This window comes from Amblyomma maculatum, chromosome 9 (assembly GCF_055883805.1).
Source record: "Amblyomma maculatum isolate TAMU_Amacu chromosome 9, ASM5588380v1, whole genome shotgun sequence".
Lineage (NCBI taxonomy): Eukaryota > Metazoa > Arthropoda > Arachnida > Ixodida > Ixodidae > Amblyomma > Amblyomma maculatum.
The window spans coordinates 67,162,723-67,189,573 of NC_139352.1; the positions used below are offsets into that span (position 1 = coordinate 67,162,723).

At 43.8% G+C, this 26,851-nt stretch overlaps 2 protein-coding genes across 6 annotated transcripts in view; both read right to left on the reverse strand.

Annotated features, from left to right (window-relative positions):
* The window catches only part of LOC146179290 (monoglyceride lipase-like), a 24,440-nt gene extending 18,007 nt beyond the window's left edge, over window positions 1–6,433 (reverse strand). Inside the window, exons 1-3 of the mRNA XM_084579861.1 lie at window positions 6,333–6,433; window positions 3,978–4,090; window positions 1,429–1,565 (exon numbers count right to left, since the gene is read on the reverse strand). Coding sequence (XP_084435987.1) covers window positions 1,429–1,565; window positions 3,978–4,090; window positions 6,333–6,433 — 351 coding nt within the window. The remainder of the gene's footprint in view (window positions 1–1,428; window positions 1,566–3,977; window positions 4,091–6,332) is intronic.
* An 8,650-nt stretch (window positions 6,434–15,083) lies between these two features.
* The window catches only part of LOC146179291 (complement C3-like), an 88,841-nt gene continuing 77,073 nt past the window's right edge, over window positions 15,084–26,851 (reverse strand). For all 5 annotated transcript variants that reach the window (XM_084578949.1, XM_084578950.1, XM_084578951.1 and 2 more), the window contains 5 exons: window positions 23,516–23,605; window positions 21,701–21,805; window positions 21,513–21,596; window positions 18,380–18,524; window positions 15,084–15,945 (listed from right to left, as the gene is read on the reverse strand). In XM_084578949.1, coding sequence (XP_084435075.1) covers window positions 15,804–15,945; window positions 18,380–18,524; window positions 21,513–21,596; window positions 21,701–21,805; window positions 23,516–23,605 — 566 coding nt within the window. In that variant the 3' untranslated portion in view covers window positions 15,084–15,803. The remainder of the gene's footprint in view (window positions 15,946–18,379; window positions 18,525–21,512; window positions 21,597–21,700; window positions 21,806–23,515; window positions 23,606–26,851) is intronic.

Consider the following 26,851-nt stretch of genomic DNA (forward strand, 5'->3'; position numbering starts at 1 on the left):
CAAGGGCAGAGGAACTAGAGACCAAATTGCCAACCTTTGCTGGATCATGGAAAAAGCAAGAGAGTTCCAGAAACCCATTTACTTCTGCTTTATTGATTATGCGAAAGCGTTTGGCTGCGTAGATCACAGCAGATTGTGGCAAGCTCTCCAAGAGATGGGAGTTCCAATTCACCTCATCTGTCTCCTCAGGAACCTTTATGAAGGGCAAGAGGCCACAGTCAGAACTGGGCATGGCTTTACTGATTGGTTTCCGATTAAGAAAAGGGTGAGGCAAGGCTGCATACTGTCGCCCTGCCTATTTAACCTATATGCAGAGTGCATCATGAGGAAGGCCGGTCTGGGCGAGTCTTCAGCTGGAGTGAAGATTGCTGGAAAACGTATCAACAACCTTAGATATGCGGATGATACCACTTTAATGGCAGAAAGTGAAGTGGAACTCAAGAGTCTTCTGATGCGCGTACAAGAAGAGAGTGAGAAGTTTCGGCTTAAACTGAACATTAAAAAGACGAAGATCATGGCGTCTTGCCCTATCAAGTCCTGGAGCATCAATGGACAAGAAGTGGAAGCTGTGACAGATTTTCTGTTCTTGGGCGCCAAGATTACCTCGGAAGGAGACTGCAGCCATGAAATTAGGAGACGCCTGCTTCTGGGAAAGAGAGCAATGGTTAGCCTTGACCGCCTGGTAAAGAGCAGAGACATTAGTCTACCAACCAAGATCCGTATAACCCGTGCTATGGTCTTTCCAGTTGTGATGTATGGATGCGAGAGTTGGACTGTGAAAAAGGCTGACCGCCGAAGAATTGACGCGTTTGAATTGTGGTGCTGGCGAAGACTCTTAAGAGTTCCTTGGACTGCCAGAAGATCAAATCAGTCGATATTGTCGACCATAAACCCTGACTGCTCATTGGAGGGTCAAATTCTAAAGTTAAAGCTCAGCTACTTTGGTCATCTGATGAGAAGAGAGGAGTCGCTGGAGAAAGATTTGATGTTGGGAAAGGTTGAGGGTCGCCGGAGAAGGGGTAGGCAGCGAACGCGATGGTTAGATGGCATTCTGAGGCATTGCAGATGAAGCTATATGATGTTAAGAAGATAGTGAGAGACCGGAAAGCGTGGCGTGACATGGTCCATAGGGTCACGAAGAGTCGGACACGACTGAACGCCTGAACTGAACTGAACTGAATGCTTGGTTAGGACGACAGCTGTCCTAAAGTCGGCCCGGCTTCTCATGCTACTGTCATCATCTTAATAGTTTTCTGCCGTTTATTCGCCTTTATTAAGTAAGTTTTTGTTAAATCAGTTTATCAATTTAATCCGGCCTAGTCGGGATGCTTATTCGGCGAAGTAAGGAGGCGGGACCCACTAAGAAGAAAGAAGAAACGTCAAAAAGCAACAAATATTACTGCGCCTCCAAAGAGAAAGCACACTAACCATGGAGTAGCCCAAGAGGAATACAGGTTTGCCGGAGAACTTGGACCGCTCCATGTCAACGTGCGTTAAGATGTCGTCCACGTAGACATCGAACGCGCTAACGGTGGCCCGGGCTCCCTCGCTCTTGCCGTGGCCCACTGGGAAGACGAGGATTCCCGATGCGCTTTACTTAAGAAAAGGTCTGGTGGCGTCTGCAGCGCCATTTGCACTATCTCGGCACTAGCCTCGTCTGCATGAACCCGAGAGCGGCACATTGAATCACTGGCTAGTGCTGAGCAAGATCAACCATACGGGCGAGTAAATTCTCGCGGCGCGCACTCCAAAGCAACTGCAAAAGCACTACACACGCATTCCGTTTATGTTTTCCTCCTAGAGAACGTAGTGAGTTTTATGCAATTCTGAGAGAAATCTGCAAGCCAAACAACCCGTGACACTGGAATTGACTGGAATTGACTGTTTGGTTCGATGACGTTTACATGAAACAGATAACAAATTTTGAAGCCGACAAGCCAGCTGAACTGGGCCCTTCCAGGTTCATTTAAACTGAACTGGGTAGAAAATCCTGCCGACTCGTGTAGCGGAGTCGTACGACAAGAATGTTGGGGTCGAGTTCATTACCCGCATTGCTACATCTAATCATCTTTCACGCTCGGGGAAAGCATTTTCAGCAGAAGAGAACATAAACGGGGGTTGGTTTGCTACTCTTGCTCTGTAAAGCTATAAAGAGCACGCCGCGAGGGTTCACTCGACTGTATCGAGTTCATATTAACGTCAAGTAAGTCGCCTTGGGATAACCTTGCTCAGCCGTGTGTTACAAAAGAAAAAATTCAGCGACATCAACGTCTACGACCAGTATTCACGCTTCGAAGGATAGGCTTGTTCGAAAGTTCAAATTTTCTATTGTGACCATTTCTCTTATATTAAGGCGAAAGCCTTGTATGGCTCATGCTGCCGTGGACAAAATGTTTCCCGCTTTTGCGGCGGCTCTGATTGGCCGACGCGGGATGACGCAATAGAGATATCCACCAATCACAGAGTGCCACCACAGCATGTGCGAATGCGTGCCTAATATGGCCATATGTCAATCAATAATCAATTACTAATTTAATAACTGATCTATAATAAATAACAATTAATTACTAATTGAGGACTAAATAATTATTTAGTTAACTAATTAATGAATAAGTAATTAGTGTCATACCTAATAACTAATTATAAAGGATTAATTACTAAACTAATTAATACCAATTGCGTAGAAGAATGCGGCACTCAGGCTTTCGCCTTTCACTACTTTTGTCGCTAAGTCACTTGTACTTTTTTTTTCAAGTTTTTCTTATTGAATACGCCTTATTTTCTGATGGCTGTTTTTGAAGGGTATTCGCTGGATCAGTTTGTCTTCGTGCGGTAAGCAATAATTTTACCCCATACTGCGGTTGAGCTCGCTCCACCTAAAAGTCGCCGCCGCTGTCTATAGTGGTCGGGAAGAAGCCTGATTGGTCGACAGGATCCTGACGTCACAATCAATTGCATGACCATGCGAGGGAATTCAAAACGCTCCACATTAAAATTGAGGAAGGAGTAATTGGGGAAGTTCCAAACGAAGCCAAAATTATTTATTTTTTAAGGTGAGCTGACATCGGACAGTACACGGACGTCTTTCTTTTCGCCTCCGTAAAACAGCGACCGATTCGATCCCGCATCCTTGGATTCTACAGTGAACCGCCGAGACCATGTGCCACCTCGGCAGTGCTGTTTTGTGATGAGTAATAAATTTTCAGTAATAACATTTTTTAATCTATATAATTTAAACAAGAAAAATAAATAAATTGCCCAACGAAAGGCGGGTTAAAGAAAGGCGCTATCGTGTGTAATCCTGAGGTGAAGTTTAATTGTGCACTAATTTTCTCTTAAAACATTTTGGCTGATCTAGTGAATAACGGCAGCAAATGTAATAATCAAATTATTCAATGAACGCTAAGCTATGAGCAACTATGAGCGTAGCCTTCATCCGGCTTTAAGCAGTCCTCCCTCACTGCATTGCCTATTCTGCCCTCAATCATGCTCTTCGTCGTCACCGTATAGCTACATAGCAATGTAATGTCATCAGCGAATGAGAGATTGCTATGGTATTCTCCATTCATATCTATGCCTGAAATTCCAAATCCAGTTATCTGAACACCTCCTATAACATGCGACATATAGGATTGCAGAGCCGTGTTTCCGTGCCTAAATTTCATACTAACTGGTCCTGCCTAATTTGGTCCTTCTAAGTTTTAGGTAGGTAGTTTGAAATAGCCAGCCACGAAATAGGTATCAATGACAATAATTATTATAAAACTATACTTCACCGCCTTCGTCAGCCTGACTGCACCAAGTGCAGGGAAAATGTCTAACCCATATCCCTTCACTTAACCTAGTCTTGTGAAAGCTGCGCCCACCTAATTCCAGGAAACGATCGAATGTACGCCGTAGAAGAGAACGCTACAACCTGTAGAATGGATCAATCTACTGAAGGCCGTTAGAGCTCAATTCTATCGCTTCTTACTTACCGTGATCATGAGAAAACACGTAAAGGCCCAATCCGACAAGGGTCCGTGCCAGGGTGTCGTAGGTTTTCTCGTGACAGTGGTTGCCGTAGCCATGGGCTATGAACAGCAGAGCCCTGCGAAACAAGGCACCACACTTCGACAGCTGTAGACTGCCTTCAGAAATTGAGTTGACCGTGCTCTTAGCCGAGAGCAAGGCTTTGCAGGTGGAAACGCATGAGCCAGGATATCTTCTAAAAGGTTCTTTCCATGTCTATTCCTTATTTCATATCGCTTCTTGGAAGTGCCTTCTGAACATAGAAGTGCAGCATGTAGGAAATTCATTTATTATTTAATATTTTATTCATCGAAGGTCCAGGGACATTGCGGGAGTTGTGGGCTCCAAAAGGCAATTAACATAAATAGAGAAGATCTTCGTTGGCGGTTTTGAAATTGCTGAAGTTAATGATGGTTGCCACTTCTGATGGAAGGCCAGTCCAGTATCTATTTTAAGGAAAAAGGAGTTTGTCCTCGACGTTAGCGACGACTCGAAGTCCAGCGAACTACCGCGTTAGCTTATGCGTTGAGCACTATCAATAAACCGAGGTATTTTTCTGCTTGCCGTGGTATTTTGGACAAAAAAAAAAAACAGAGCGTGGGAAAAGAATACGTTAAAATGTGGGCATACTTGTCAAACTAACGGAGTTGACATGTCTTGAATTGTGTTGTGATGTATATTGAAAGTTTAAATGAGTTTGGTTTAGCGACAACCGTATCGAACAGCTGAAAAAAAAAAAACGTTTTTATGCCCTCCCAAAGCTTCTTTTTTTTTTTTTTAGCATTGATGGCCGCGAGCTTGTCGTAGAAACAGAATGATCTGTAATATTGCGCTGTCACTTGCATACAGACAGACATACATAAAATATTACACTATTATCCCCAAAAACTTCAATACTGCACAAAATCTCTCATTACAGCAAGGTGACGATATTGTCCCGTCTCGATAGAACGCCAAGGAGGGCCTAAGACGAGAAGGTTCTAATAGTCGAATGGAGCGAGTCTTGCGCTCAAGCTTCCACTTTCTTCTTCCAGGCCCGCGCTTTTTGTTCCCAGTCGTCATCATTTGCGTCCTCTTCTATGCGGCAATATATCCTGTCACCTTGCGGACACGACCGAGTCACTGTTTTAAACAGTCATTCAATACGAGCACAGAATAATGCGTGAGTTGGACATATAGAAATAGAATTATATTATGAATTATAGAATTATATTATATAATTATATTATATAATATAATAGAATTATATTATATAATTAGAATTATATTATATTCGAATAGAATTATATTATGGATTATGAATTCATATTTCATGATTACGTCCCTCCTAGACCACCCCAAGCTCTCAATTTTCAAACCAATGACAAATTAATTTTCAAGAACCTAAATTTACGTTAAGAAACCTTGTTCTTTATTTCTGTAGGCTCGTAAAACTTTACAAGAGTGCGTTCTGAGAATTTACAAAAGAACTGTTGGACTATGCTTTCAGGGGAGTCCGCCAAGGTGGAGTAGACACGTAAAAAGAGGTGATTACTTATTAACGCCCGGAGCAAGCGCAGCAATACCTCTAGGGCATACGTTAATCAGTAATCACTCCCTTTTAAAAACTGTTGGAACCACAGCTGCGAACTTTCTGCTCACTGCAGTGAAGAAGTTACGCAAAGCTCTTCGCCTTGCTCTGGTTCGATCATCACTTTGCGCAACTTCTTCACTACAATCGAGGCAGAGAAAGAGGAAGAACTTTGCGGACAAGCTCTCTTGCCCAGTAATCGTTTTATCTGCCGATATAAATGTACACATAAAACATTTCTATGCACCCCAATTCTTGGTCGAGCCCCCTGTGTGAATATGTATCATCAGTTTACTGTTCCCAAAGACGCGGGATCGAATCCTGGCCTCAGCGGCCGCTTTTCGTTGGTGGCGACCAGCAAGGCGCCCGTGTGTTGTGCGATGTCAGTGCACGTTAAAGAACTCCAGGTGGTCGAAATTTCCTCCACTACTGCGTCTCTCATAGCCTGAGTCGCTTTGGGACGTTAAACCCCACAAATCAAATCAAACCAGTTCAGAGGATAACAACAGCTACGAGCTAGCTCCGAACTTGTCCACCGCAACTCCGCTCCGGGTGGCTACCAATGGCAGAAACCGCGTCATATAATATGTTAATGCGAACGCTCAGATTTTAGAAATCTCTTTTGTTTACACTGACAAGTCATACATCTGGCCAAGATTTAGTTAGCGGCGAGAACGAGGCGGAGCTACCTGCATGGTGCAGCGCAGAACTATCTCCCGCGAAGCGCCCAAAGGAGCGAGGAATGCCTTACCTGGGCTCCGTTACAGCCCTCCATGACTTGCACACGATGTTATACGCAGCCTCATTCAAGAACGATGTGCTATCGTCAACCAGAACGGCGTGGCTTGACATCATCGCTGTCACTAGGCGTTTCGATGCCACTTCAACAACACTAATAATTTTCTTTCTTTTCTTTCGCTCACGAGAAACAAAGGCTCTGCCCACGAAAAAAGAAGAGAAAAAAAGCAAAAAAAAGATCACAAATGATTACCAAGATTCATACGGCATATGCGTAAGAGCGTTCATTTTCTACTGCGCTACATGAATATTTTACACCCATATATATAAAAAATAACAAGGGTTCAACGCTGCTGAACCAAATATTGAGCGAAAGCATTAGCTGCTGGTGACTGAGCGTTCTTCTTCTTCTCTCTTCATTCTTCCTCAGCCCACATAAAAAGCCCCGCTTTAACCAACCCGTATGTACGCTTTTCTCCGCCGGGATTTTTATATTTTACGTATCTCTGCCTGCAACTAGCAACCACTTTAACATTGTGTCGAACTTGCCATTTTTTTTAGTCCTCCCAACGGCTTTCAATGGCAGGCCCTATACTATCTTCATAAGTCCATATATCAATTCGTGATCACATGCATAACGTTTAATAAACCTAAATGGATGGTGACCTAGTTGCTTGGGTGGTTTATTAACTGCTTAATCAGGTTTCCTTCTCTTGAAGGCAAAATGGAGAGCTTGGTTCAAGGCCCCCATTTATGAGGACTGCCTATACTTAACGCTGAAATTTTCTGCAAGCATGCGCAATGTAATACATTAGTCTAGACAAGTTGGTTTATCCTTAAAAACAAATCTGTCCCGCCGTGGTTGTGCATTGGTTAGGATGCCCGGTCACTGTGCCACAGTACCCGGGTTCGATCCCGACCCACCGGCTGCTGCGTTACTGAGGCGAAATGGAGGGACGTCCGTGTGCGGCGCGATGTACAGGAAGAGGCAAAAGTCTCTGGACCACGCGTCTAGCGATTTTGGACTAAAGCAAATAGATAAATGAACTATCGCCTTATTTCTCTAGCACAAATCAAAGAACTAAAGTCAAACTTTCATCTCGACAATTATGATCCGAGACTACTGGCCGATACGAAAGTTATGCGCTTAGTTTGCAGTTTGCATGGTCCACAGACTTTTATCCCTTATAGTATAAGCGCGCTAGAGATCCCCAGGTGTTCGAATTTTCTGAAGTCCTTCCCTACGCAGTCTCTCACAGCCTGAGTCACTTTGGGACGTTACGTCCTACAAACCGAACAAAACCTTGAAAAAAATTCTTTAATTCTGCATTTGTAAGTCCGGATTTATTGCAGACATTGTTTTTCTCGTTTGTCCTCGCGATTGTGTAAATACGAGATTTTTTCTTTTCTCGATAAATTTAATTTGAAACCAAGGAATAAACTACAAAAAATTGTGTATTAATATTTTTGTGTTTTGCGCCAGTATCTTCAGCTTTCCTGATCGACCTTTTTCTTTTTTAGAAATTGTTGTTCTGTTGCTGCATAAGCGTACCAATGTAGTCTTTCCTAATTGAAGTTGCCATGTGGATGAAGGTGGCTTTTCACTTAAATGTTAATGCAGTATACTTGTGCATGCAAGGAGGAAAGAGCATTTGTCGTTGTGTTGCTGCATAAGCGTACCAATGCAGTCTTTCCTAATTAAAGTAGCCATGAATATGAAGGTGGCTTTTCACTTGGATGTTAATGCAGTATACTTGTGCATGCAGGGTGGAAAGAACATTTGTTGTTGTGTTGCTGCATAAGCGTACCAATGCAGTCTTTCCTAATTAAAGTAGCCATGAATATGAAGGTGGCTTTTCACTTGGATGTTAATGCAGTATACTTGTGCATGCAGGGTGGAAAGAACATTTGTTGTTGTGTTGCTGCATAAGCGTACCAATGCAGTCTTTCCTAATTAAAGTAGCCATGAATATGAAGGTGGCTTTTCACTTGGATGTTAATGCAGTATACTTGTGCATGCAGGGTGGAAAGAACATTTGTTGTGGTGTTGCTGCATAAGCGTACCAATGCAGTCTTTCCTAATTAAAGTAGCCATGAATATGAAGGTGGCTTTTCACTTGGATGTTAATGCAGTATACTTGCGCATGCACGGTGGAAAGAACATTTGTTGTTGTGTTGCTGCATAAGCGTACCAATGTAGTCTTTCCTAATTAAAGTAGCCATGAATATGAAGGTGGCTTTTCACTTGGATGTTAATGCAGTATACTTGTGCATGCAGGGTGGAAAGAACATTTGTTGTTGTGTTGCTGCATAAGCGTACCAATGTAGTCTTTCCTAATTGAAGTAGCCATGTGGATGAAGGTGGCTTTTCACTTAAATGTTAATGCAGTATACTTGTGCATGCAAGGAGGAAAGAGCATTTGTCGTTGTGTTGCTGCATAAGCGTACCAATGCAGTCTTTCCTAATTAAAGTAGCCATGAATATGAAAGTGGCTTTTCACTTGGATGTTAATGCAGTATACTTGTGCATGCAGGGTGGAAAGAACATTTGTTGTTGTGTTGCTGCATAAGCGTACCAATGCAGTCTTTCCTAATTAAAGTAGCCATGAATATGAAGGTGGCTTTTCACTTGGATGTTAATGCAGTATACTTGTGCATGCAGGGTGGAAAGAACATTTGTTGTTGTGTTGCTGCATAAGCGTACCAATGCAGTCTTTCCTAATTAAAGTAGCCATGAATATGAAGGTGGCTTTTCACTTGGATGTTAATGCAGTATACTTGTGCATGCAGGGGGGAAAGAACATTTCCCAAGTAGCACACATTACGTGGCCCACCTGGGGCCCGTATGGGCAAGTTGGGCTTGGGTAACCACAATAACACCGATGAGGGCCCCCTTTAGGGATCAAGCGGGCAAGCCAAAGTTGGGCTTGCCCCTGCTTTTTCCATCTGGGCATCATATAGGCGCGGAAAGGGCTAACTGATTACATATTCCCACATCTGGCCCTCAAGGGTCCCGCTTGGGAAATTTTAGGGCCGATGCAAAGAAAATTTGGGCTCTGTGTAGGAAAAGCCTGGGCTAATTTTATTGGGGCTGCCCACTCAAAAGCCGAATAGGTCCCGCATGGGCCGCGGCGGGGCTAAATACGGGTATGCCCACACATTGCCTACATGGGACCCTTGAGGGGTACTTGAGGGAAGGTCAGACGAAAATGTGGATTTATGCAGAAAATTCCTGGGCTGCCCCAAATAGGGCTGCCCACCAAAAACCTAGATAATTTCCGCATGGCTGTTAGCGGGGCAGGCAAGTACTCCTTCCCGCTTCTGCCCGCATCGGTCTCTTGCGGGGCAATTTAGGGCAGATGCGAAGCAAATGTGGGCCTAAAGCAAATAGATGACGGACTAGTCCGTTTGGGGCTGCCCACGCAAAAACCGAATAGGTCCCACATGGCTTGCGGCCGGGCTGAAAAGCGAGCACACCACCACGCTGCCCACACGGGTATTTCTTTGGGTACTTGCGGGAAAATGCAGCATATATTCGTAGTCCATGCTGTAAAAATAAGGTAAGCCCAATTGGGGCGGCCCATGAAAGGCCGCAGTGGGCCCCAAATTGGCCGTAGGTGGGCATACCGCTCTGAAACGTCTCCACCCTATCTTTAATTTATGTAAATCATGTTATACCGGCCGCTAATTGCCTCTTCTGGAGGTTTCACATAACTGTCCTAAGCATATCTATGCAATGAATAAAGACTATCTATGTTTACTCTACAAACTACGTTAATTATGCAGTATCGACAGAAAATATGCAACAGTAACTGTTCCGCTTTACGAGTGTGTACTGAACGACCTCCAAACGTTTCCTACGGCATTACTATTCTGCACGCAGCACCGAAATAAATATTCAGACCAACATGTTGGGGTGATGTAGGCCAGCCCACATTTGGGAATAAATTTCTCTAATGTTACTGAGTGTAGCATACAAGCAAAAAAAAAGTGCTTAACGTTTCACACTTGATTATTGGAACTTGGGCAGCCCTGAAAATGCCCGATTCAACCCATGACGGCAGCATGTGGGTCAGCCCGAAACGGACTGGCTTTCGCAAATCCCGCGCCTGTACAATTCAGGTTAGGAGGGATTAATCGACTTAAAAATTAAAACCTTGATCAATGGGATGTCACTGCCTGCACAAACGTGGGACCCATTAATGGTTTTGGTGTGCTGCCCACATTCGTCTACCTGGGCTGAATGCGGGCAGCCCTATTTGAGCTGAATGCGGGCAGCCCCATTTGGGCTGCCCACACGGATACAGTTTGGGACCGATCGCGGCGAAATTGGGCAGCCCACGCGGGGCCCCTCTGGGTACGTGTTGCAAATCCCGCATGGGGCCCGTATGGGCGACCCTCACGGGCCCAACGCGGGCCCCCATGTCATAGCCCACTTTGTGCTACTTGGGTTGTTGTTGTGTTGCTGCATAAGCGTACCAATGTAGTCTTTCCTAATTAAAGTAGCCATGAATATGAAGGTGGCTTTTCACTTGGATGTTAATGCAGTATACTTGTGCATGCAGGGTGGAAAGAACATTTGTTGTTGTGTTGCTGCATAAGCGTACCAATGTAGTCTTTCCTAATTGAAGTAGCCATGTGGATGAAGGTGGCTTTTCACTTAAATGTTAATGCAGTATACTTGTGCATGCAAGGAGGAAAGAGCATTTGTCGTTGTGTTGCTGCATAAGCGTACCAATGCAGTCTTTCCTAATTAAAGTAGCCATGAATATGAAGGTGGCTTTTCACTTGGATGTTAATGCAGTATACTTGTGCATGCAGGGTGGAAAGAACATTTGTTGTTGTGTTGCTGCATAAGCGTACCAATGCAGTCTTTCCTAATTAAAGTAGCCATGAATATGAAGGTGGCTTTTCACTTGGATGTTAATGCAGTATACTTGTGCATGCAAGGAGGAAAGAGCATTTGCCGTTGTGTTGCTGCATAAGCGTACCAATGTAGTCTTTCCTAATTAAAGTAGCCATGAATATGAAGGTGGCTTTTCACTTGGATGTTAATGCAGTATACTTGTGCATGCAGGGTGGAAAGAACATTTGTTGTTGTGTTGCTGCATAAGCGTACCAATGTAGTCTTTCCTAATTAAAGTAGCCATGAATATGAAGGTGGCTTTTCACTTGGATGTTAATGCAGTATACTTTTGCATGCAGGGTGGAAAGAACATTTGTTGTTGTGTTGCTGCATAAGCGTACCAATGTAGTATTTCCTAATTGAAGTAGCCATGTGGATGAAGGTGGCTTTTCACTTAAATGTTAATGCAGTATACTTGTGCATGCAAGGAGGAAAGAGCATTTGTCGTTGTGTTGCTGCATAAGCGTACCAATGCAGTCTTTCCTAATTAAAGTAGCCATGAATATGAAGGTGGCTTTTCACTTGGATGTTAATGCAGTATACTTGTGCATGCAGGGTGGAAAGAACATTTGTTGTTGTGTTGCTGCATAAGCGTACCAATGCAGTCTTTCCTAATTAAAGTAGCCATGAATATGAAGGTGGCTTTTCACTTGGATGTTAATGCAGTATACTTGTGCATGCAGGGTGGAAAGAACATTTGTTGTTGTGTTGCTGCATAAGCGTACCAATGCAGTCTTTCCTAATTAAAGTAGCCATGAATATGAAGGTGGCTTTTCACTTGGATGTTAATGCAGTATACTTGTGCATGCAGGGTGGAAAGAACATTTGTTGTTGTGTTGCTGCATAAGCGTACCAATGCAGTCTTTCCTAATTAAAGTAGCCATGAATATGAAGGTGGCTTTTCACTTGGATGTTAATGCAGTATACTTGTGCATGCAGGGTGGAAAGAACATTTGTTGTTGTGTTGCTGCATAAGCGTACCAATGTAGTCTTTCCTAATTGAAGTAGCCATGTGGATGAAGGTGGCTTTTCACTTAAATGTTAATGCAGTATACTTGTGCATGCAAGGAGGAAAGAGCATTTGTCGTTGTGTTGCTGCATAAGCGTACCAATGCAGTCTTTCCTAATTAAAGTAGCCATGAATATGAAGGTGCCTTTTCACTTGGATTTTAATGCAGTATACTTGTGCATGCAGGGTGGAAAGAACATTTGTTGTTGTGTTGCTGCATAAGCGTACCACTGCAGTCTTTCCTAATTAAAGTAGCCATGAATATGAAGGTGGCTTTTCACTTGGATGTTAATGCAGTATACTTGTGCATGCAGGGTGGAAAGAACATTTGTTGTTGTGTTGCTGCATAAGCGTACCAATGCAGTCTTTCCTAATTAAAGTAGCCATGAATATGAAGGTGGCTTTTCACTTGGATGTTAATGCAGTATACTTGTGCATGCAGGGTGGAAAGAACATTTGTTGTTGTGTTGCTGCATAAGCGTACCAATGCAGTCTTTCCTAATTAAAGTAGCCATGAATATGAAGGTGGCTTTTCACTTGGATGTTAATGCAGTATACTTGTGCATGCAGGGTGGAAAGAACATTTGTTGTTGTGTTGCTGCATAAGCGTACCAATGCAGTCTTTCCTAATTAAAGTAGCCATGAATATGAAGGTGGCTTTTCACTTGGATGTTAATGCAGTATACTTGTGCATGCAGGGTGGAAAGAACATTTGTTGTTGTGTTGCTGCATAAGCGTACCAATGCAGTCTTTCCTAATTAAAGTAGCCATGAATATGAAGGTGGCTTTTCACTTGGATGTTAATGCAGTATACTTGTGCATGCAGGGTGGAAAGAACATTTGTTGTTGTGTTGCTGCATAAGCGTACCAATGCAGTCTTTCCTAATTAAAGTAGCCATGAATATGAAGGTGGCTTTTCACTTGGATGTTAATGCAGTATACTTGTGCATGCAGGGTGGAAAGAACATTTGTTGTTGTGTTGCTGCATAAGCGTACCAATGCAGTCTTTCCTAATTAAAGTAGCCATGAATATGAAGGTGGCTTTTCACTTGGATGTTAATGCAGTATACTTGTGCATGCAGGGTGGAAAGAACATTTGTTGTTGTGTTGCTGCATAAGCGTACCAATGCAGTCTTTCCTAATTAAAGTAGCCATGAATATGAAGGTGGCTTTTCACTTGGATGTTAATGCAGTATACTTGTGCATGCAGGGTGGAAAGAACATTTGTTGTTGTGTTGCTGCATAAGCGTACCAATGCAGTTTTTCCTAATTAAAGTAGCCATGAATATGAAGGTGGCTTTTCACTTGGATGTTAATGCAGTATACTTGTGCATGCAGGGTGGAAAGAACATTTGTTGTTGTGTTGCTGCATAAGCGTACCAATGCAGTCTTTCCTAATTAAAGTAGCCATGAATATGAAGGTGGCTTTTCACTTGGATGTTAATGCAGTATACTTGTGCATGCAGGGTGGAAAGAACATTTGTTGTTGTGTTGCTGCATAAGCGTACCAATGCAGTCTTTCCTAATTAAAGTAGCCATGAATATGAAGGTGGCTTTTCACTTGGATGTTAATGCAGTATACTTGTGCATGCAGGGTGGAAAGAACATTTGTTGTTGTGTTGCTGCATAAGCGTACCAATGCAGTCTTTCCTAATTAAAGTAGCCATGAATATGAAGGTGGCTTTTCACTTGGATGTTAATGCAGTATACTTGTGCATGCAGGGTGGAAAGAACATTTGTTGTTGTGTTGCTGCATAAGCGTACCAATGCAGTCTTTCCTAATTAAAGTAGCCATGAATATGAAGGTGGCTTTTCACTTGGATGTTAATGCAGTATACTTGTGCATGCAGGGTGGAAAGAACATTTGTTGTTGTGTTGCTGCATAAGCGTACCAATGCAGTCTTTCCTAATTAAAGTAGCCATGAATATGAAGGTGGCTTTTCACTTGGATGTTAATGCAGTATACTTGTGCATGCAGGGTGGAAAGAACATTTGTTGTTGTGTTGCTGCATAAGCGTACCAATGTAGTCTTTCCTAATTAAAGTAGCCATGAATATGAAGGTGGCTTTTCGCATGGATGTGTAAAGCAGTATACTTGTGCGTGCAGGGTGGAAAGAACATTTTCTGTAACCTCTCAAAATCTTTCAGTGCTCTTTTTGAGGCGTTTAGGGACACCGTTAAAGTGGCACAATGTAGTTGAGAAGGAAATCTCTTATACCTGGTTACAGTGAAAAAAAAAAGACGTGACTTACCCACTGCGGATGTATGTCGCTCCCAGATCATATATCTGCGCTTATCGACATTTTAAGCTGAATGAACCAACATATATTGCAGATTTGTGAACACTGCCGCAGTGTGGCAAACTCCAAGAAACCACACCGAACTATCACAAAACAACACACACAATTATTTAAAAATAATGAAATATTTATTATCTGTTTTTACAGTGACTAAAGATTTCAAAACGACGTGCAAGTAAAGACCACACATGTTTTTTGTTGTTTTTTTAATCTTCTAGCTGCACTTAAGTATCTTTGTGGCACCAAGCTGACACCCTGATTGCATAATTGATTGCGATTGTGCGACGCCAACAGCGATTGTGCGATCCCTAGAGACGTATAACGTTTAAGTAGGTTTGCTTATTTGATGATGTTATGAATGTGAAGCCCGTGAGCTGAAAGCTGGCAAAGTTTATTTAACCCTAGGGGCATATTTAGCGCGGAACATACCCCAGACCATTATGACAAGTTTAAGGCAGCGATAAATTTTTACCTGCTTTGTGACTGTAGAGCAGATGCTCTGAAGTAGGTAAGGGCCTATTAGAATCGGATCAGGAATGTTTCATGAATAAGTCCATGCATCTGTTGGGAACTCATTTAATTTCCAGACTGTTTTCGTATTGTAAAATCGCATTTGCGACGAAGCAATGAAGTTATAAATCAGTCTCTAAATGCTATGTGTCATTTTTTAGTTCCTTTACATTAGCCGCATTCTATTAAACTTTGATTTTAGCTCTGCGGTTTTCATGACGGGTCTGTTTTCAATAAGGTCAGCAAAAAGGAACATAAGAGACTATAATGGGTGTTCAAAATGAAGTATTTCATTAAGGAGCATCGTGTAGAAAAAAAGTGTCACAAACACAGTTCACTGCGACAAAATCCACAAAACAGCATTTCTGAAGTGGTACAAAATATAAACAAAATTATATCTGAATCTATAACGAGAGGGAGAAAGAACAGCATTTCCGAAATGAAAATAAACTGACATGCTTCTGAATGCCCAAAATGCAGTCGAGACGATCTTCATCGTGAGTATACATCACTCTGGAGCCTGAAAATACTGCCCTCCCCTGGGCTTCAGGATCAAGCTCTTACATTGCGCCACGCTGCGCGACGTATGGCGCTGAGTATTCACCAAAAATTTCTAATTTCCAAGCAGAACGCACTCTTGCTTTAGGCTGGATACTTGGATGCAGTGCCACAAAAAGTGAGCGCTCGAACGCCGTCGCCCGAATCTTCTCCGGAAAATCGGTCGCAAACCCTGTGAGTGTATGGCGAGGGACGGCTACGTCACTGGTCCTGACAGCCGCCCTGTCTCGTGAATCCTGATGTGAGCCACTGCAACACAGAGTACAGTCTGCCGCCCCTCGGGGATGCAGTGCGATCTTCGGTGTTGAAGAGACGCACGTTCTTGTCCAGAGCGTACCTCATGCTGAAACAAGGAGATCAAGAATACAAACGAATATTAATCGTGACCGCGTCATGCATTATCGAAGACAGGGCCTGATAAGAGCGCTTGATCAGCACCAAGGCTAAAGAAATTTGAACTCTTTGCTAAACGTTCATCACTGGGTACCACAGTGCTATATGAACAGTGGACGCCAACAGAGCATACATGCAGGACGAAGTGCTACTCGCAACGAGACTCTTGTAACGATGCAACGACAGCTGTTAAAGCCACGTTTCTGCAACGTTCTCGGTATAGTAGGACAGGTTCAGCGCTCCGAACTGTCGGGCGAAAATCTGAAGCCGACATGAATGACGTCCCCCGTGATCTGACGACTTCCCCCTTCATCCCCCAGCCAGAAACACCTGAAGCTCATATCAGTGGATAAGTGACACTGCATGACCGTGCGCTACACATGTTTGCACGCCTGTGGCACTGTCAGGAGAGATGCACGCCTCTGCAGCACCCCTGTCCCTGCAACCTAAAACCCAACACCGCATTCCATCCTCATTTCTGTACTCCCAGGCTAGTTGCTGCACCCGGGCACTCAACAGTCAGCGAAGGGTATTCACTAGAACTAACCCATTGCACTAACGCAAGTGTGGCTGCATACCAGCCGCTGCAGTTCCCAATGGCACAAATGTAAATGCCTCCAACGATATTCGATGTTTAAGAGACGCACGTCTTTGTATCTCATTATAAAGTGGAAAAGGCAAAGGTATAAACTACTCAAAACCAAAAAATTTATTTTTGTCACAAAATATGTGGCATTCTTCCAAAAAGAAGCCTTATTCCACTGGACAATAAAGCAATAACGTTTCATTTTCATAAATACTGACGGGAAAATGGCCGCGCATAATTTCCTGCCCCTGGCGCTCCTCGTTGCCCCGCACAGTCTGTGTGCGAAAACGCATCTTTCTGAATAAAAAGCTTAGTAGCGAGTATCACTTCGCCTTGTTCGCCTCTCATTTATCCGGTATTTAATGCAAATCAGCATAAAAAGCTAGGGAGTCATGGGTCATGCTACCCTACTACAACAAAAATTACGAGGGGTTTTAGCGACTAAAATAGTCAAAGGCGAAAGCCTGAGTGCCACATTCTGCTGCGTAACTGTCACTAATTAGTTTGTCAATGCACTTAGTCATTACGCGTAACTTTCTCCATTTTCCCCCTTTCGTGTCCACTGATTGATTACCCGCGTTTCTTTCGTGTGTTTATTTATTACTTTGGAGCAATTATTGATTGCCCGCGTTTGTTTCTTGTATTTGTTATTACTCCGATGCTTTGAAATGGGTTTCTATCGTTCCATACTTCTACAATGTCCATCAGGAAGATGTATTTGATGCCTGTATTGTTTTCACTTTAGAACTTCGGCGCTGACAAGTGTTCCAGATTTTTGCCTCGTCCCCCCTACTGTAATGCCCACCAGGGCGATATGTAGGTACTTGAATAATTAAGTAAAATAAATAAGAATTATTAATTAATTTGTCAATTCCTAAATAATTTGTCATCCAGTAGATAATTATTTAACTGTTTTATAATTAGTTTTTAATTGCTTCATTAGCCACCAATTAGTAAATATTTCATTACTAATAATTAATTTGTGGTTGATCATTGATTAACATATGGCCATATAAGGCATGCGCGTATTCGCGCATACTGTGATGGTACTCTGTAATTGGTCGAGACCTCTATGACGTCATCCCGCCTCGGCCAATCAGAGCCGCCGCTAAAGCGGGACACATTTTGTTCACGACAGCTTGAGCCATTAAAGACTTTCGCCTTAAAAAGTAAAATTTCTGTTTTGATTTCTTATTCCAAGTAATGCATATACTACTCAACAACGTTTGATCGCTGAAGTGAAACGTCTACAAGCCGAAGTGAGTCATTTCGTGTTATAAAGTGCTTGCGGTGTGGTGAAATTTTGGTAGTGAAAGGGAAAGCACAAGTCCGAACTGAAATGGCAAGTTAAAGTAAAAAAAAAATCAGAGAAAGCGCCTTTTCCTTTTGACCCCAACTTCAAGTTCAGTGATCAGTGATGTCAGCCAGAAAGCGACTGTATTTTATTCTTTCCCAGCCTGAGTTCGCGCAAATTTAAAATTTTACTGAACCGCAAGACTTCAAAACCCAGCTGCCAGCTTTCGCTGCTCACCTGCGCTGTGCATAGAGTAAATATTGATTCATTTTTCTGTTAAATTAAAATTCGCACGACACAGGTACAAAAAAGAATATAGGCCCTAAGCTACCTCTCAGAATAACACCTTACTTGCCAACAGTTGGCCTACTACTTTGACCATAAAGCAATGTTAGCTATGACTGCGACGATTAGGATGGTGCAACCGAATTTCGCCCTAAATAAGCGCATGCAAGCTACTGCAGTCTTTTTTTCATGAAAGAAAAGAACTGGCCAAAGTCTTACACAACTTCGCCGTCCTTCTCGTGTGGTTCGCTGTCCCGACCAAAGATGTAGTAGCGCTGTCTCTTGATGAGGTCGGCCGTGTTGCAAAGCTCTCTCGCCACGAAAACCTTTCTGCCCGTCATGACAGAGGAGCTGTTCTCCGCACCTGCACATCCAGAGAGACCATCACTCGCCTAACCAAAGAAATAGTAGAGAAAACTAAGCTGTCGGGCTCACTACATATGCGAGAAACATCCATATTCCGACCTTTCCTTAAGAAGTTAACGACATATCAAGTTAACGACACATCAAGTAATACGTGAGGGAGAGAGCCGGTGATTTATTGAAGTGTCTTATTAGACATAAAAAAGCGCAGTTAGAGAGGTTTAGCTTACCGTGATCCGCAATCCGCCACCGTGACCCTCTACCGCGCGTGGGCGGGGCGCACAAACTGAATGGTCCTGATGCGACAGGTCTATGTACGGACATTCAGTTAGTGGCGCCATCTATCGGCATCAGGGGGATCTGGGCATGCGCACTGGAATGCGCCGTGGCGGACCACGATAGCGGATCGCGGATCACGGTAAAGCTCTCTATTAATTGCGTACGATGTAGAGTCGCATGCATTGACGTCAGCAGCTGTAAACGCAGGCTCACTGTCCCTTTTAAGTCTATGCAGGACCACCGCAAACTAGGTAGCGTTTAGAATTCGAAGAACTTGAAGGCGCTGAAAGCGTGACATATAAAGCACACCAGGCTCAAATGCACTAGCACTGTAAACTGCTGCGTTATCTCAGAATAAAGCCGCAATGAGGTTCAAGCGCCTCCACGTGCAGAGCGCCGAGTGAGGAGCCCATTGACGACGTCATCTATGATGATGATGCATTTTTAAGCGCAGACGCTTTCGCTTCACGGCTGAAGACCAATGCCGCTGAAAGCAAAACCTACGAAGAGTCGTTTCGCGGCTCCCAAGAACGTGCGACAGGGTGGGGGAGAAAGCAGCAGAAATCTAAGGTATCGCCATAGATGGCGTCGTCACCGAGCTAGTCCGCAGTCTTTTGACATTGTGAGAAAACGTTAACTATCCCGAGGCTTAATTTAATAGACAATTATGCGAACTCTATAAATACTGGCTAAACAAATGCAGCAAACTTTAACTGAAACATTCATACATGGCATCCTTGAATTTTATAATGGTCTAGAAAATTGCTTCAGCTTCCGTTTAAGTGTACCGTACAAAATATTGATTTTTAATTATTCGAAACAAGTTAGATATGGCGGTGGTGGTGAAAACCTTCATCACAGTATTGGGGCCTTAATACATGTACATCCTAACGACGATTCGGCTCTTAGCTACGTATTTTGGCAGGAAGTTAGTGTTCCCAGCGACCCCCATGTCCAAGTGCGCCAATCGCTTTTGATCGGCTGGGTCAGAGCTCAACACCGCGGCCAGCCATCGCTCGAGGCTGGAGAGTGGCCAAGTGGCTGGCGGGTGAAACTCCGAGCATTGAAACATAATGTGATTGAAATCAGCTTTAGGTGCTCCACACAGGGTGCACTATGGCGAGAACAGTCCTAGATGGACCAAAGCTAAGAAAGCAGGAGATGGGAATGTACGGGGCTGAAGCTGGCGCCAAGTCAACTTAGGGATCTGTAAAGAGTGGGAGTAGAAGATTCGAATGCCGCGAGAATGGAGGGAGATTTCGTGATACGAGACCATGCTTTCATGAGCATCTCCCCAGGCAGTGGCAGTCCCATGCTTTGTTGACATTTTTGGGAGTAAATGAGTGGGCTGCTTCATTACCTGAGATTGAGAGACCCGAGTGATGGAGGAATGAGGTTGCTGTGATGATTAAGGGAATGGGGTGGTCGGGTGGCGTGAGGTAGGGAGGCGAGCAGCCGCAAGACTAGGCCGAAGATCCAAACGCGGGTGAAGTTCTGGACGGCGGGTTTAGATTCCCTGAATATGGTGGTTTCACAGGTAGCAGAAATGGACAACCACCGCTACGTCCGCGTCCAGGGAAATGGAGGAGAAAGCAGTGCGTTGGCAACAGTGCTGAGCGCAAACGCTTGGTAGGAGGGGTATGAAACAGCGCCTACGTAGACGGTTTTTGGCTACAAGCCGTAGTGTTTATAAAGAGCTTCCACGAAATTTGGTCGCGTTAGTAACGGTGACTGATCAGTCCAAAGCATAATCCATTGTGAGCTGAACCAGGAAAGTCATTGCAACAAAGCGCCTGCAGTTCTCGCAGATCCACGTCCTGTGAGGACTGCGAAAATCACAGGCCTGTGCAAATCATCGTGCAAAAAGGAGAAAATTTGGCTTACGTGACAGAGGATTTATGTTGCAATCTCCAGTACTGTTATCAAGTGTTCTGGTTCTATGGTTTGTTCCTTACACTAGGCTGTTTTCGCATACATGTGATTACTTTGCTGCTTCCGAACTATTGAGCGCAATAAATTTCATCAATTATGATTCGGAAGTAATAACATAACAGGAAGATCAATTAGTCTTAACTATATTATGTGTGGCAAGCCAGTAACATTAGAAGCTGTTGGGGCCTTTAGATCAAGTTTTGGGTCATTTTTTTATGGTTGTGTTGCGGACCCTACATGTCAGTCTGCGCACAATAAAACATCATTTCGGGTCATCTAGCCGGTGGTTAGCTGTTTCCCCGAATGTGTCCAGAGGATTTCATACGAAAGGAATGAAAATACATTGGCATCTATAGTTGTCATGATGAGGTTGACGCAAAAACAAATACCAAAATAGAAGAAACAACACCTACTACCTTGATCCTCGTTTCTGCCGCTAGTTTCACTATAAATGAGATTCACCTCGTCGAACTCTCCAGCTTACTACTATAGCTGTCACTTCTGGTTTGCTATTGTCACCTCTTTCCAGCAATTCAGGGCTGATTATTCACAACTCTCCCACTTGTTGAAATACTTCGGTCCTATGACGTCACATCTCGCTGCCAAATAACCGCCTTTTGATAGACAAAACATTTTTTCCTATTAGGCATGGCACGCTATTGTATCCGTAATCATTTACCATTTAACATTAGGCCTTACGCCTCTCACCTGACCTTTTATGCGACATCACCGTGTACCCAAAGCTGCAGCTCTGGTTGAGAAAGTGTAGAACTCTCACCTTCTTTGACCACGGTGTCCACGCGGAAGTCGACGTAACGGAAACCGTTGATGACCCTGTTGGAAAATACGGTTCCGATCCAAACTGCAAATGCGTGAGAAAAACCCAACAGGTCGATCAGGGTCTTGAACACAGCAAAATACCCGAAAGTTATTTTTCACAAAAGACACTGAAAATGTACACGTTACCGAAATCGTGCTCCTGGCACGTCAGTTCGGCGAGCTTCTGCCTTTTCTTCAACGTCGTTCCCGATCTCTCGACGTCAATGAAGGGTTCTCTTCTCGGACACGCCGCTGGAAAAGGAACATATTTTTGCTTTTCAGCTTTTTTGTTCCAGGAGAGGTTTTGTTGCAACTGTAACAAAATGAAATAAACCTGGACCAGAATAATATAACAATTTCATTTCTGTTTCAGTTCAATGTTCACTTTTCCTGACACCAAATACCCCACGCCCGCCTAAAAGTTCGCCTTAATCCAGTGATAAAGGTTTAAAACGTGGAGTGGCATTCCTTGCGTCGATCCCAGAGAAGCATAGCAATGCGAACGAAATCATAATTAGTTATTTTATATTCATTTCACTGAAATAATTTATGATTACGATGACATTTTTTGTCAAGCCATGGCAGCTTTTGCCAAAAAGTGCCACTTCCATGAATTTTTTTTGCCACAAATGACTCCAGATAAGCCGAACACTCGGCCAGGAGAAAGTTTCTGTCCATTGCATCACGTACTGGTTATTGTTCTCTTTATTCAGCTGTTAAAATGCTCGAGAAAAGTGTAGGCGTGCCACTTAAGCAGTTTTACGCATAGTGTATACAGTCAATTCTTTTCACTTTCCTTATTTGATATCTTGTTTACTCTTTCTAAGCACTCACGAATATGACGCCCAGCAGCCGACACCACCAATAATTAATTAATGGTTAACAGCGAACAACTGGCGTGGCGTATATGACCCTATCAGGAAAGGCGAAAATGCGAAAACTCCAATCGAATAGAACATGCTTATTACCGGCAAAGAAGTTAAGTTTAAGCTTTAGAGTTCTATTTGTCGCGTATTTATTTCATGCCCCTTTAACCCCTCATGCAACGCAACCTTTCCAGCGCTCTCTTCATGAGGAGCGTTTGAAGCCAAGTGTCACTCCTGTCTGTGCATACAACAGATTCCAGTAAAAATGATGTGTTAAAGGGTGGGAATTAAGTAGCAAAAGGGGGACTTCGATTCCTACCTTTGAAATTCTTGTGTTACGCTTTGGTTTGAGTGGGTTTGGCGTGGTTGCACCTAGTTTTCCTGAGCTCTGCAGAGGCGCGCTTGTTTTGTGTACGTTGGTTGCCCTGTTTCATCATGTGTCTTTTTCATAGTGCAGCGCGCACTTTTCTTACAATTTTCAACCAACTAGCCCCTATTACTGTTCTGCTTCCTGCAGAAGCTTTTCACAGAACAGTGGGAAAATCAATCCTGCGAGCCTGACATCGCTTTCGTGCTGAAATACGCGCCATTTCACTAACAACAGGGATAGGTTACAGCCATATCTCTTCCACAGTGGAAAAATGAAAGCGTAATTCTGACGTCACTGCAGGGCAAATACTGTAACTCCCATTCACGCCTATCTACTGTTGGTGGGCTTTTTGAACAACATAGAGTAGAACGTCGCGATGTTGCGGCGTCACTGCGTTTACTCTTTTGCTCACCGGACCAAAAGCCTGGAAATTTTCTTCAAGATACCCCTATATATGTATTTATATATATGCTTTGTGCAACACACCCAAGGTTCATGTGAAAGACGTCGCGCGTATTTCACCTGACATAATATAGCTTCAGTTCGTTTTGTTTATGGTGTCTCAAAACGACTTAGGTTATGAGAGACGCCGTAGTGAAGAGCTCCAGAATTTTCGACCCCCCCCCCTCCCGGTGTTCTCTAGCATGCACTGACATCGCACAGCACCCGGGTGCCTTTCTTTTCCACTCCATCGAAAAGCTGTGCCAGGATCCAGGAAACACTCACCTGCGGCACACTGGCATTGATCGTTTTCGCAGATCAGCTTGAGCAGTGGACTCGTGGAACCGGGCCCATAGAACTGTGTACAAGAGTGCACTACAAGAAGAAAGAAGGTCTACCTTTAAAATGCGATATGCACCAAACTTGTCGCTTTCCCGCCCGATAGCTTTGTTACAGAAATATCTGATAACCCCAGTTGTGAAACTTCCTACAGGACCCCTGTCTCTGTACTTTAATAGGATCAAAACTTGGAAGTTTGACCTTTATCACCCCACTTGTAACATTTGGACAAACCGATGAACGTTGATTGAAATGCAACATAGAAATATAGCTCACATAAATGCTCTGTGGTGATTACCTGCTAACCTCCGCTAAGTGACACAGTGGACAGCCAAATTTAGAGACGGAGTTTTGCTACTGGGACAGTCAAAGAATTCAAGTTAATGTGAAAGCTTCTGGTGATAATGACAATGGCAATAATGGCAATAATGACAATACTAGCAGAGATAGTGACGGAGCAGTGGGCGATATAGTAAATATTAAGGCGCTACCAAAAATAGCATTTCAACGAGCCTGAAAGCATGCGTATTAGTATATATTGTTACGCGGTCGTTAATTTACTTACAGATATTTACAGGATGACTCAAAGATACTAGACCCAGAATCAATCAGGAGCCTGTTTCGACAGCTGCGCCCTCTACACCGAAATTAGCCCAGGCGCCGCGGTGGACATCGAGCAAAAAGAGATAGTTTTCAAACTGAAGCTGGTTCTAGTAACGTTGGGATAACTGACATAGTAGCGAGCAGCAGCAGTGATGCACAGTTCCATATCACCGTGTTTGTATCCCTCCTGTACGAGGCCTGGGAGGAAACACTTTGTGCTCTAGGAACTTTATACTGAGTCTCCTTTTTATAGAAGGTTCTTTTAAAAGATTTTAAAATCCTTCAATTACTCGAAAGATGCAATCATATCGTTTCACGACTATACAAATCACTTTAGGCTAGAAAGACGGATAGATTCTCCACGAGACATGAAGCTCGACAAAAGGCCTGCTCTTAACTAGAGCCTTCTTTAGCCCATCGAAAGTAGCTCACATGTACCCAACGCAATACAATCCAACTTGCAAATAATGCGGCAAGATATCCGGATATGACAACAATTTGTAGAGCTGCAAAAAAGGGGCCGCCACCGGTGGACCTACTACCAGTCCCTTCTCTAAGCGGTGGGAGGCTATACTGGCCAGCTCAGACACGTTGACGCAAGTTCGGGCCACTGAGTGGGCTCACAATGTCACAGAGACCCACGGACTCGAAGCCATTTAGTACAGCGCCCACATAGGGCTCAATGCTGACAATAGATGTTTTCTAATCCAAAAGAAAAAGGTAAACTGTCTTTAAAATTATTTTAGCTCTGGGTCTATATTGGGGGCTACGGTGGACATCAGATAAATTGAGACTGCTTCAATTGGTTTGCTAATAAACTAAGTACGTTAATTAAACTTTTCTATTTCGATTTTAGAGATAATGTTGTATTTTCTAAATTGGAGCTCGCCCTCCAAATAATATAGCCGCGAAAAAAAGTTCTTAGATAAAGTGTAGTGCGTGTTACAAGGCCCACAAATATGTCGCCCTGAAAGGCGGATTCACACAGTAATACAGAGCCAGTGAAGCAGACCGCTCCATCCAGAGATTTCGACACTCTGCTGGCATCGCCTGAGACCTAGATGAGCCTGTGGCGGTTTGTGTTCACTTCGCTTCAACCGTGCCCTACTGACAAACCAAACGCTCTACGGGCAATAACCTCAAAAAATCTCATTTAATCGCATAGACTCTCATACGGTGCACATCAATTTCATAAAATATCGAACATAATTTATGGTAATGTACAAGAAACTATGAGACCTTATGCAATTATATGCGACTTGTAGGTGATTTCTTATGTGAATTGAGGTAGATTGTGTGAGAAAATGTGAGGTTATGTGAGCTCTCTCATGCTCCCCTTCGGAAAGCGAGGTTCCTCGCGCCGGACAGCAGCAAAAATACAAATCAGAGCTCTCTCATGCTCCCCTTCGGAAAGCCAGGTTCCTCGCTATTTTTAATTTTGGACCTTCTAAGAAACACCCGGTATATGCACAAAAAATGTTGGACCACTGTCCAGAAACCCAATGCTTCAGGGAGGCATTGAAGAGAGTCTCTGCAAAACACTACAGCCATATTCGCGCGCCGGACAGCAGCAAAAATACAAATCAGAGCTCTCTCATGCTCCCCTTCGGAAAGCCAGGTTCCTCTCCGTTTTTAATGTTGGACCTTTTAAGAAAACACCCGGAATATGCACAAAAAATGTTGCAAAAAAATGTTGTCCAGAAACCCAATGCTTCCGGGAGGTACTGGAGATAGTCTCTGCAAAACACTACAGCCATATTCGCGCGCCGGACAGCAGCAAAAATACAAGTCAGAGCTCTCTCATGCTCCCCTTCGGAAAGCCAGGTTCCTCGCCGTCTACTTTGGCCAGCGACCCTCGGCGGTGACGTCACGAGCCTAGACGACATCCACTGCTCCGTCTCTCTGACTAGCCGCTCGCTGCGCGCTTCTCTTTCGCCCGCTTTGTTGTCGTGCAGGCGGAGGTCCTGCTCCGAGACTGTTCAGTGTGCTGCGCTGTTTCTACAGCCTTCCTACATACACCACGCCTAACGCCAAACGCCGACGAAGAGGAATTTGGCTTGCGGAGGCGGGAGAGTAAAAAAAGCGTCCGAGAGGGAACGGAAGGGAAGGGACATAGCATAACCGGTTGATTGCAGTGCAACTGCGCTATTATAATTATACTATTTTTAACAAATGTTTGCGGCCTTGCTTTCCAGGCCGGAGCTTCACAGTCATCGGGGAAGAAAATATTTTCGACCGGAGGTTGGACCATGGCCCTTTAAACTCTTCCTTTAATGATATGACGCACCAGTGTTAATGACTTTAAACCTAAACTGTGCCTACACTTTTCTCTTTCCACTTTCACTCCCACCCTCCTCTCTTCCTCTACGGCGCGGTTCAGGTGCCCACGGAAACAAATGTGACATCTACTGCACCTTTCCCTTCCTGTGAACCAATTACCTTTGCGGATCCTATTTCGCGCACGTGCACTTTTCTAGTCACTGACTCGCGAATTTTTTCCTCTGCTATCTCCTACATACTCGTAAGCGTGCATTCGTAAGTAACTGCATTACATGAAAGGTCTTCCGGCAAGGATGAAAATCCCCGCTTTAACCTATGAATACTAAGGTGAATGTGTGGCGCAAGGAATGCAGTACGGGTAGGGAGAAAACTCGGGATCCAATGTTCCGGGTTCAATTT